At 39.0% G+C, this 12,739-nt stretch overlaps 1 protein-coding gene across 1 annotated transcript; it reads left to right on the top strand.

The window, feature by feature from the left end:
• Window positions 1-231: 231 nt before the first annotated feature.
• LOC104211066 (uncharacterized) lies at window positions 232-3,141 on the top strand. Its single transcript, XM_009760064.2, has 3 exons — window positions 232-869; window positions 1,427-1,774; window positions 1,909-3,141. Exons 1-3 carry the CDS (start codon window positions 399-401, stop codon window positions 2,530-2,532), a joined length of 1,443 nt encoding a protein of 480 aa, XP_009758366.1. The 5' UTR covers window positions 232-398; the 3' UTR covers window positions 2,533-3,141.
• Window positions 3,142-12,739: the final 9,598 nt, after the last annotated feature.

Genomic DNA, 12,739 nt, shown 5'->3' with positions numbered 1-12,739 from the left:
TCACTAAAAAAAGCGCGTGAAGATAAAGAGGTATCCTCACATCACTTCCCACAATGGGCCAAGACTGAGAAGCAGCAATATTGCTTTTTATGATTTATCCCTTTTACTATTATTCATTCATTCATTTTCCACTAGTCTTATTCACACTGTCACTCTCACAAAGCAATACTCAGTCTTCCTCTCTTTCCTCTTTAACCTCCTTTTTCTTCTCAACTTCCAGCTTCTCCACTCACTCTTTCAGTTTTTTTCTCACTCTATAATCTCTGCTAAATATTTCATCTATGGCTATCCTTAAGTCCCAGTATTGTTATTTCAACCTCTGAAAATTGCGTTTAGGTTGTTTAGTAGAAAAAGAGAGAAAAGAAGTATTGGGGTTTTGTTTTTTTTTTCCTCGTAAAATGGAGAGAAAACAAGGGTTCTTCTCGGCGTTAAAGGAAGAAGTGGTGCGTGGATTATCTCCGGGACGGTCAAGAGCGAAGAGTCCGGCAAGAAGCGGGTCGCCCATTACGAGTTTACTACGGAGGAAGAAGAATACTAATAATAGCAGTAGTAGTAGTCATTACGTGGCGAATTCTGAGGCGTTGATCTCGAGATCAGGGAGTTTGAGGCCGTTAGGGGAGACGTTAACGCCGCTAATGGAAGGTCCGGATCCGGACGGCGGAGAAGTCGGGGATTCGAAGCGGGTCGGGTCGGGTTTAGGACATTGGATGAAAGGGCAGCTTTCTAGGACTCCCTCGGTAGCGTCGAGTGCGTACGCTAAGAGGTCTGATCTGAGACTGTTGCTTGGTGTTATGGGTGCTCCTCTCGCCCCGGTGCACGTTAGCACCAGTGACCCCTTGCCTCATCTTAGCATCAAAGATACACCCATTGTAAGTCTATTTTTTTAATCCTTTATCGTGATTATCCTTCTCTTCAATACGTCATTTTGATTTTTAGTTAGCTGAGCTGAAATTATTAGGTTGTTCCTTTTTCTTTGTTATAATTTCTATTTTAAGATGTTAGTTAGTAGTGATGTAGTAACTGGTCCCTCTTGAATAGATGATTTTAAGTCGATGTTTACTTGATTATGACTGATACAACTACTTTGATGCTGTTTAATTGCTTGGATATTTTAAGTTTACTGGTCATATGACACACTAGTTTCACATGGCAAGCAATGGGGTGATGTGTTAACGGGTCCCTTTTGGTTGCACAGTCTAGTTGTTTAGTTTTCAATGTATTGAGATAGATATAGAATTTTCTGTTGAAAACTTGAAATGGAGTGTGTTTAATGTTTTTCTACCCTTTAATTTTTTCTAAGGAAATTTATTTAAGTGTAGAAGGTGTAGAAGAGGGTCTAATTTTTTTGTGGTCTCTTTGCTGTTTTATTGATTTACTAATTATTGTGCTGAAAACTTGGCTGATCCTCTTTATTGTAATTTTGCAGGAAACTTCATCAGCGCAGTACATATTGCAGCAATATACTGCTGCATCAGGAGGGCAAAAGCTGCAGAATTCTATCAAGAATGCGTATGCCATGGGAAAACTGAAGATGTTAGCTTCTGAATTTGAAACCCCAACAAAGGTGGTTAAGAATAGGAATTCTGCTAGAGCTGCTGAGTCTGGTGGATTTGTTCTCTGGCAAATGAATCCTGACATGTGGTATGTGGAGCTTGCTGTTGGTGGAAGCAAGGTTCATGCCGGCTGCAATGGCAAGCTTGTGTGGAGACATACACCTTGGCTTGGTGCACATACTGCAAAAGGACCTGTTCGGCCACTGCGACGAGCCCTTCAGGTGAAACATGTTCAAGATTAAGCTTCACTGCCATTCTTATATAACTACTTTAACTAGTCTTGGTTTTGGGCGTTTTACTTTTGCTGTTCTATTTCATCTTTCCTAGTCTCAGAATTGGATCTTACTGTTTATAGGGTCTTGATCCAAGATCTACTGCCAGTATGTTTGCCAATGCAAGATGCATTGGTGAGAAGAAGATCAATGGGGAGGACTGCTTCATTCTGAAGCTCTGTGCTGATCCTCACACGTTGAAGGCCAGAAGTGAAGGACCAGCGGAAATTATAAGGCACGTCTTATTTGGCTACTTCAGCCAGAAGACTGGCCTTCTTGTTCACATGGAGGATTCGCATCTCACCAGGATCCAATCTAACGGAGGAGATGCAGTTTACTGGGAGACAACTATCAACTCATTCTTAGATGATTACCGCCCTGTAGAAGGAATCATGATTGCCCATTCTGGGCGATCTGTAGTCACACTTTTCCGTTTTGGGGAGATGGCTATGAGTCATACCAAAACTAGGATGGAAGAAGCTTGGACAATAGAAGAGGTTGCATTTAACGTCCCAGGATTATCGATGGACTGCTTTATCCCACCAGCTGATCTGAGATCAGGGTCTATAAGCGAAGCCTGTGAGCTCCCTCAAGATGAAAGGGGAAAAAGTGCAATTTCACTTGCCCATCACCGTGCTAAGGTTGCAGCGCTGGAGAAAACTCATGATGGCAGCATGGATAACATGGTGTGGAAGGTGGAAATCTAACCTACTAGGAACAAGCGCTGGTCAATTGTTTATACGGAAAGAGGGATCTCTGATTGACTAACACACTAGAAGTTACTTAGATGCTAATTAATTGAGTCATAAATAGTTGGTTGCGTACATCTTTATCTGTAAATAGAGCATAATGATTCCCAGGTTCTTCCTGAGCCTGGACGAATTTTTATACTCTTGAAAACAGAATCCAACTGAAGTGTTGGAGCTCAATTTTCCTGGTGACGAATGGAGCAACTGGAGGTTAATTTTTAGTTTACCTTCCATAAATCTAGGTCGGGAAACTTTGCCATGAGCCGGGTCATTGACCATTTTAGGTGATCATAGTTTTTTCTCTCAGCCTACTGTATGTGGCTGTGGTAGTTAGAGCACTGCTAGATTGGATTGACAGCAGTCTTAGTTTTTTCATTTTTATCACTTTCATATGACATGTTCCTTTTCTTTTTTTAGTTTTGGAAGTTATTTGTTTGTGTGTCAGGAGAATGGGATTTCTCCGGAGTTTAGGGTAAAAGTCAAAGTAGTTAAGGTAAGCAGATGAAGAAAGTTGTAAATTTGTTTGATTCTGCTGTTAACCAGATTGGATCTTGTTTGTTGGTTTCAGATACTACTCTCAGTATTTTGTTGGTTTGGTAAATACAGCCAAGAAAATAATAACAGAATCTTTGCCCATCTGGTGTGGAATACATGCGGATGCAGAGACGAGCATCTCTCAGTTAATCCCTTTTGGTTTTATCTGAAATCATGTACTTTCTTCGTGACATAATGCTGATGCCTTGCACTTGCATGCCAGATGTATACTACTTGCCTGTGTATGTGAGGATACTATAGATTAACTTTGAGAAATTTTGTTTCTGATTCTTTTGAAATAAGACCATCTAGGGGTAGCTGGAGTTCCAGCATCTTAGACTCTTATAGGCCGGCCGGTGCGCGAAGCTTCTGGTACACGTGAGGCTTGGAGAAGGGCTAGATCACATAAGATCTATTGTATGAAGTTTTATTTTGCATTTTTACCCGTGACTCGTTGAAATAAACACATTGAATTGAAAACAAAAACTGAAATGAAGAAAGTAAAAGATACCAAGAGGTGTTGATAGGTCTTTGGTAAAGTTGAGATTGCATTACAGTTGGAGGAGCATGAGAGAGAGGGTAAAAAACAGAACTTTACCAACCCATGTGATATCCTCATCACTTCCCACCTATTTCTTTCTTTCTCCTAGTACTGGAGTATTATCTTCTCCTTTGTTCAGGTGCTTTGTTCCCCCATAGTAACACCCTTCCTTTTTTTACAGATAGCCATGCCCCTCTTCACCTGCCATTTTCACTTTCATCAACTTCGATGTTGTAGTATTTTTTTTTTTTTTGTATAAAAAGAGCTCATGCCTCATGCTAGCTAGCTGTCTATGGGGGGAAGTTTCTTCCTCATGATGATGTTCTCCACTTTTTCTACTTCTTTTCTACAGCAAGTGATCCTCCAAGTAATGTCACTCTCAATTTAAAAGAACAAATCCACAAACCGACCCAATGCTATACTGATCCTTTATGTGCAGAGTTCGGGGAAGGATCGGACCATAAGAGTTTATTTTATTACACACATTTTTGTCCTGTATTTCTGCAAGAGATTGTTTTCACGGTCGCATCCGTGACCAATTTGAAGATGATTTGCACAGTCTATTCAACTAATTTGACATTCAAGAGTTTATTGATTGATATCGTACTTAACTTGTCTCGCTAGAATATTTTGTCCTTGGATCTACGTTACCAATGTGCTACACAATATTCTTTCCTATTGGACCCATATCAAAAGAACCAACTTTGTAGAGGTTCAGCTCCATGGATCTTATGACACGATACAGCAAATTAAATGGAATCTTGATATCATGCTACTCATATATAGGAGTCATTAATTTGATAGTGAGCTAGCACAATCACCTAATTAATATGAAATGGTTCAATCATGGAGTGGTCCAATTCACATTCAGTAGCCTCAGTAACAACCATTGCATGATTGGGTGAGAGGATCTAAACCACTGGCATTCATATGGGACTTGGGAAAGGAAAGATTTTTATCTTTTCTTCTTTATACTATTTCTTTAAGCATTCAGTATTTAAAACTACTGGTTCGATTAATGTGCTCGTGTTGAACAGTGCCTATCAAAGAGGAAGCACTTCCTATCACAAGGTTTTTCATTTTAAAGGCTTCAAATACGAATGTGAAACCTATAGTTAATGGTGAAAGGATCCTATATATTTAGCACAATTCGATAATTAAAGCTTACTGGTCTGATTAATGCGGATTCACGTGGAGTAGTGTCTTCCTACCGAAAATTTCTCCATTTTAAGAGCTTGAATCGAATGCGAAACCACTAGTTAATGTTGAAGGAATTCTATATACACAGTCCGAAAATAGTTTCTTCCTTGCACTAAATTGGGAGCAGTCAAGCCTATTCAATTCACTGGACCCATCAAAGTCAATATAATAATGGTCTTTGTTTTCACACTGTACCTGAAGACTTTCTTCTTCCTCTCCTTTGTCCTGTTGTGCTTATTTGTTTTGTATCCCAATTTATAAAAATTCCTAAAAGCATTATTTGCAAGATTTTTTTTGAGTGTTGTAGCAAAATTAAATGTTGATGCTTACCAGGATTCTAGCAATTATATGGGGAGGGACACCATTGTATTCATTCTTTTAAGATTTAAACAGTAAGTCCCATCTTCTCGTCCTTTCCTAGGATAGCAGTGTTAGATTCCAATGTTAATTTAGAACCATAATCTGTACTATACATATTATTTTATACAGTTGCTATATTGTAGAATCATGTGCCAATCTAGGTTTAGGTAACGGTCAAGACACTGTTTAAACTCAAATTTCGAACGAAAACTTATTTTCTTTTTAGTCCGTGCCCAAAAAATGACTTTCTTTATATTTGAAAATAATTTACCTTTATGCAATAATTTATACTACACAAAATATATATAACTCATTTTACGCCACAAAGTAGCCGTTGAAACGGATCGGAAGGAGTATTTCTTTATGTGTATATGTCACAACAAAGAAACAATCGTGTCAACAGCCCTCATTAATCCTTAACCTCAATTCTCGTAGTCTCTTTTGTTTGAAGTATTTTTTCTCCAAATTTTTTGGGACAGAGGTGGACCCTATAATAGTTTAAAAATAAAATAAAATAGAAGGACCAATGGTTAGAGTTGCAAAGTAGACTGCAATTACAACTTTAAGGTTCCATGTTAGAAGTGACATTATACGATAAAAACAAGCAAAAGCTCCATTAGTGTGCTACTGTCCTTAATCAACTTTAGTTTTCGAAAAAATAGCACAGATCTCAACAAGGCTTGTATTTAAGAAGGTTTAAACTTGTGTAATATAACTCATGTAATGTAATACTAGGAAGATGTTAGTAACTATTGTCGGTGGAGGGTAAAGATGGGAGCAAATTTTTAGTACAATTTTTTTTTCGTCCTTGAGTTTGTGCAATTGTTCTAATAGTAACGAAGAAAAGAAGAATGTACGAGCAAAACGTGGCGTTTCTATTTAGCATGAGAGTCAAAGATAAGATATAAATGCATAGAAGAGGAGAAGGAGAAACTCCCATTTGAGCAAGTTTCGAGATCACACACACATTGACTATTGACTTTTCAAATCTATCATCTCGTTGGTTTATTCTATTGCACCAAACAAGCTAAGTTTTAGGAAGTGGTTTCCATTTGCATGACACAATTCACCTTACCAAGATTCTAAAATATGAAAACGTGTAACATTTCTTTGTGACTACTATTACTACTCATGATTCAAACTAAGTGATTTTTTGGTTGTTTTTTTACATACATTAAGAAATCCACCTTTTAACATTAATTAGCAATGAAATCGACCATATTAGCCTTTATTATCTCACATAAACACTCCTAACACGTACTACAACACTATTTACTCCATGGGCAATATAGGAAAAAAATAATTAATTCATTCTTGAAATCTGAAAAAATCATTTATTTGGTACCATAAAAAAAGCCAAAAAATCACTTATTCTGGACCGGAGGGATTACTATAGTATGTAGTTTGTATTAAAATTGTCGGTGAAATGTCCGTCCTTCACCTAACGGGAAAACCCCGAACGGATATACAGTACAAGTTACGAGTCTGGGTAGAAATCAATAAATTTGACTTAAGTTTTATATTTGTTTTAAAAAATTTATTTAATATGGAATTTTTTAATTCCAAATTCAATTATGCCCTAAATTCAAATTAAAAAATTTAAAATTATGAATCCGCCTCTAATTCCGCATCCCCGTATAGCCACTCTGCAAAGAAGAAAACGAGAGTAAGTACTATGATCTATTTATCCTTAAGCAGATGTTCGGTGTTCGAGTCTCAAGGAAGAAAAATTCTGATAAGAACGCTTCCTTCTTTAAGGGGTATTGTGCAGCGATGCAATACGGATCTGAATTAATTGAAGCTCCGCTACAGATAAGAAACATCGGGTAAAAAACTACCATGCCCAAATATCGTTTAAATTCTGGAATATTGCCATTGCCGACATACTCTCTCATTTTCTTTACTCTTACTATATACTATAAGATTGAAGCATATTAATTGTAGGGGTAACCTATGGTAGGGGACTGAGAGACCATACTGTTTGAGTGTGAGACTAGTAGAGAGTTTGAGACTCCCAAGGAAGAAAGTATAGAGTAGCATTCATTTCAAAGGGTTCCCTCATTCTGATAATACTTCAAGTTTTCCCATGCATGTGTCTGTGCACGTGCATTTCTTTCTTGGGTATACCAACTATTTATTTTTGCTTTCTTCACTATATGACTCACCTTCGTTCTCTGCAATAATATATTAGGAGTATTACTACTACTCAAAATCATTTACTCTACCTTCTTTAGAATCCACTTGTACAAGTATACTGAATTTCTTGTTGTGGTTAAAGTTTAAATTCTACACTTCCCTGGATTTTTGCATTCACACAAAGAGGAAGGGGAGCCTATAACACAATAGTAACAATCATTGCACGTATAATAAGGTCATGAATTCAAATCGAAAATATAATCTCGTGCAATGCGTTTACCCTCAAATTCGGATCACAATTAAACTTATATTGTAATTTTAAGAATATGTGATTTCGTCTAATACTGATGAATAATCAAGAAAGTAAATGAATAAATTAAAGAATAAAATAAATCAAACCAGCATGCTAGCCAGGTCTCGACCTCGACTCATTACTAGAAATCCGGTAAAAATTGACCACAAAAAGCGACCAAAGTTGGTCGCTTATAGATCTAAAAGCGACCAAGCGTCCAAACATGCCTGGTCGCTATATTGCTGGTCCCTTTATTTTAGGGACCAAAGTTGGTCGCTAATTAGCGACCAACTTTGGTCTCTAAGGTAAAAGAACCAAATATTCCGGGTAAAGACTATACCGACCAATTTTGGTCGCTTTATTATTTTAATAATATAATTTTGGTGACCAAAGTTGGTCTCTAAATGTAAAATACGTTTTTTTTATTTATTATTAATCATAAACAAGTGACCAACCTTGGTCTCTAATCCAAATATTATATTTTAAAATCTGAAAAAATAGAGACCAAGGTTGGTCGTTTTTTTATTAATTTTTTAAAAAAATTAGCGACCAAAGTTGGTTGCTAATTTCAAGAATTTAATTTTTTTAAAAAATAAAAGCGACCAAAGTTGGTTGCTATATTTCCAGAAATTATTTTTTTTAATGGAATAACGACCAAGGTTGGTCGCTTTTTGAGAAATCTGGGTTAATTAGCGACCAACTTTGGTCGCTATTTCCCAGAAAATTATTTTTTTTAATAGAAAAGCGACCAACAAGCGACCAAAGTTGGTCGCTTTTCTGGATATTATTTTGGCAGAAAATGGCTGTTTTGGCAGCTACACCACCTGCCAGTCATACCAAATCCCTATTACAAGCAACAACAACAACAATACCAACAACAACACAACAACAACAACACAAAAACAACATTAAACCAACAAAGTATAAAGTTCAATAGAACTACCACATTAAGCTAACCAAACTAAGTTAACTCTTATTACAAACCCATTCGAAAATTAATTCTATTTGTCTAGTTCAAAGTGTATAAAAGTCAATGCGTGTTTTGTACATCATTATCATCACCGTCTGATAAACTTTCATCAGGAAGACGGTATCCAAAAGTGTCTACTTGTCTAGGACGGGAAGAACGATCACTGGGAGTGTGACGACCCAAAGGGTCATCACCTGTTTTCTTATCTATTTTGTGCTTCCGAGGCCTTGAAAACCTCATTTAGAGTCGCCTCAATTTGCGTGCATAGTCCGGGCGCATAGCTGGAAAGCTTAAATATGAAATTTTGTGAAAAATGCTAAGTTTTGATGTTAAAATGAATAAGTTTAACTTTGGTCAACATTTTGGGCAAACGAACCCGGACCCGTGATTTGACGGTTCCGGAGGGTCCGTAGAAAAATATGGGACTCGGGCGTATGCCCGAAATTGAATTCCGATGTCCCGAGCCCGAGAAGTGAATTTTTAAAGGGAATTGTTTTTCTGAAATTGTTAAGGAAAATTGAAATGAAATTTGATTAGAACGTGTTGGTATCGGGCACGTATTTTGGTTCCGGTGCCCGGTATAGGTCTTATATATGATTTAAGATGTTTATGTAAAGTTTGGTTAAAATCGGACGTCGTTTGACGTGTTTCGGACTTGAAATCCTAAATTTTTGAACTTGATGAAGTTTTTGAAAAAACTCTTGATTTTGAGGTTTGATTCATTGTTTTTGAGGTTAGTTTGGCGATTTGATCGCAGGGATAAGTTCGTATGATGTTGTTGAGTTAGTGCATGTATTTGGTTAGGAGCCCCGAGGGCTCGGGAGTTTTTAAGAGGTGTTTCAGAGTGGCTTTAGACTTATGAAAGTTGTAGGTTTCCCGTTCTGGTATGGTCTTCTTCGCGCTAGCGGGAGAACCCTCGCGAACGCGATGAGTAAATTTGCTGAAGGAAATTCCCTTCTACACGAACGCGTAGACCAAGTCGCGAACGCGAGGCAGCGGGGAGCTAGACCTTCACGAACGCGTTCCTGGCTATGCGAACGCGAAGGCCAAGTGCCTGGGCAAGGGGATGGGTAGAACACCTTACACGAACGTGACCCCGAGGACGCGAACGCGAGCCCCTATCCGTGAATGCGAAGGCCAAAAAGCCTGACCCATCACGAACGCGGAGAGTCATTTTTGCTTAGTTATTTTAAAGTTCCAAAACAGAACCAAAAACGGGATTTCATAACACTTTCACAAACTCTCTCTTCTCCAAAGTTCTAGGGCGACTTTTGAAGCATCTTTTCACCATTAACTCGTGGGTTAGTAATCTTTAACTCGTTTCCTTTATTTTTCATCAACATCTATTGAAATTCTAGGCCTAAAACATGTAATTAAGGGTAGAAATTAGGGAATTAGGTAGAGTTAGGGCTTTTTTATTTTTCTTGATTTAGACCTCGTTTTGAGGTCAAATTTGAAAACAAATTATATATTCGAGCTCGTGGGTGAATGGGTGATTTGATTTTGGTCCGAACCTCGTGTTTTGACCAAGCGGGCCCGACGTCGATTTTTGGGATTTTGGGAAGAATGCTTGTAAAGCTATAATTAGGCATTGGGTTCGTATTGTTTAGTATTTATTGATGTATTGAAGTCATTATTTTATAGATAAAATTGATTTGGAGCCAAATTCGAGAGGAAAAGTGGTAATTGAGGATTGATTTAGCCGTGGAAGTTTGAGGTAAGTGTTTGGTCTAACCTTAGCTTCAGTGATTAGGAGTTGAGTCTTATTTGTTACGTGCTAATTGTCGAGTACGGCGTATAGGCATGGTGACGAGTATCTATACGTTGGTGTCTAGCATGACCGTGAGTCTTTATATTGCGGATATTCTGATTTTTGTTGTATCTTCCATACCCTAAATGATGATTTCTATATGTTGTAAAAAGCACGTGAAAGAAATTGTGATCTTTGAACTTCAAGGAGCATTGGCTCGAGTTATAATACGAATTGTGAAAGTATATGAGATAATTGAACCCTTTGGAGCATTAACTCAAGTGGTAAAATGAGTTATAAAGTAAGAAGTGAAAGAAAGAGAAAGAGTTATTGAATTGTTCCCTTGCCGGGATGTTTGTTGCTTTGTTGATTATCTCCTTTGCCGGGATGTTGAGATTTATTGATATTGTCCCCTTGCCGGTATTTAGATTTTAATTGTATTTCCTTGCCGGGATTTCTACCTTTATTTGTCTACTCCCTTGCCCATTTGTTTGTGATTGTTGTTTGGGTGAGGACGAGTGTTAAAGCACGAAGGGTGATGCCGTTCATTGTTTGCTATTGTGAGGAAAGAGTGTAAAACACGAAGGGTGATGTCGTGTCGTACGATGTACCATTCTGTACCGATATTCATTGACTATGTGGTGAGGAAAGAGAGTAAAAGCACGAAGGGTGATGTCGTGCACATTATTATGATACGATTTATTTGGTGAGAACAAGAGTAAAAGCACGAAGGGTGATGCCGTGCACATTTTTATTATAAATATTGTTTGGGTGAGGATGAGAGTAAAAACACAAAGGGTGATGCCGTACAAATCGTTGAATTCTAATTCTTGTTGATATTCCGGCTTTGTTGTTTCTTTCTTTTACCGAGGTTTTCTATTTGAAACTGTTACCTCCCCACATCATGTTTCCCCTTCCCACATTGACTGATTATTTCCTGTATTTCTTTTCTGCTGTACATATAGATATTTAAACTGCACAGGTTATTTGGTAGTCTGGTCCTAGCCTCGTCACTACTTCGCCGAGGTTAGGCTAGGCACTTACCAGCACATGGGGTCGGTTGTGCTGATACTACACTCTGTGCTCTTTTGCACAGATCCAGGTATTGGACAGCAACAGTAGCGCGGGAGCCAACCTTCAGTCCGCCGAGACACCGAGGTAGCCTTGTAGGCGTCCGCAGGTCCGGCGTCTCCTCTATCTTAAATTTCATTCTGTTATCTCATGTATTCGAGACAAACAGTATTATATTTCTTTCAAACTGTTGTATTTAGTACTCTTAGTAGTTCGTGAGTGATGTGACACCAGTTCTTGGGTAGATGCATATGTTGACTTTCGTATTATTTTTCAGCTTATTTAATTTAGATCTTCCGCTTATTTATTTAATTCTGTTGTTTTCATGCTATCACTGATAATTGTTAAAAGAATTAATTTGTTAATGAAAAGGGTAGTTAAGGATTGGCTTGCCTAGCTCTCACTAGTAGGCGCCATCACAACTCTCGAGGGTGGGAAATCCGGGTCGTGACAAGTTGGTATCAGAGGTCTAGGTTATATAGGTCTCACAACTCACGGACAAGCTCAGTAAAGTCTAAGGGATCGGTACAGAGATGTTTGTATTTATCCCCAGAGGCTACAGAGTTAGGAAAATTTCACATTTGTTATTTCTTGTCGTGCGGATTTGTTCCTCAAATGCTAATTGGATTTCTACTTTGTTCCTTCACAGATGGCGAGAACACGCGCTTCCTCATCTACCGCTCAGTAGCCCGAGACCCCAGCAGCAGCTCCCACTAGGGGCAGAGGGTGAGGCCGAGGTCGTGCCAGAGGCCGAGGTAGGGGCAGAGCTCAGCCCCGAGTAGCAGCACCAGTGGCGGAGCCTCAAACTGATTTGGAGGAGGAGATTCCGGCCCCAGCAGTTCCGGTGGGCCTAGCTCAGGTCCCAGAGGGGTTCATTGCCACCCAGTTCTTCAGGACGCTCTGGTCTGATTGGTGGGCCTCATGGAGAGTGCCATCCGAGTGGGTTTACTTCCTGTAAAACCAACCACTTCTCAGGCTGGAGGAGGGGCTCATACTCCTACTACGCGCACTCTGGAGTAGGTAGCCCCAAATTCAGGTTCCAGTGGTTCAACCAGCTGTGGCAGTTCAGCCAGGTGTAGTGGCTCAGACTGGCGATGAAGCGGCTATGTCCGCTGACGCTTTGTGGAGGCTGGATAGATTCACCAAGCTCTTCACTTCTACATTCAGCGGTGCATCTACTGAGGATCCCCAGGATTATCTGGATAGTTGTCACGAGGTTCTTCGGAACATGGGGATCGTTGAGACCAATGGAGTTGATTTTGCTACCTTTCGTCTGTCTGGATCCGCCAAGACTTGGTGGAGGGATTATGC

The sequence above is a fragment of the Nicotiana sylvestris genome, chromosome 1, assembly GCF_000393655.2.
Source record: "Nicotiana sylvestris chromosome 1, ASM39365v2, whole genome shotgun sequence".
NCBI classification, from domain to species: Eukaryota; Viridiplantae; Streptophyta; class Magnoliopsida; order Solanales; family Solanaceae; genus Nicotiana; species Nicotiana sylvestris.
Note: the sequence above shows the minus strand (reverse complement) of the source record. Positions and strands in the feature narration are given on the sequence as shown.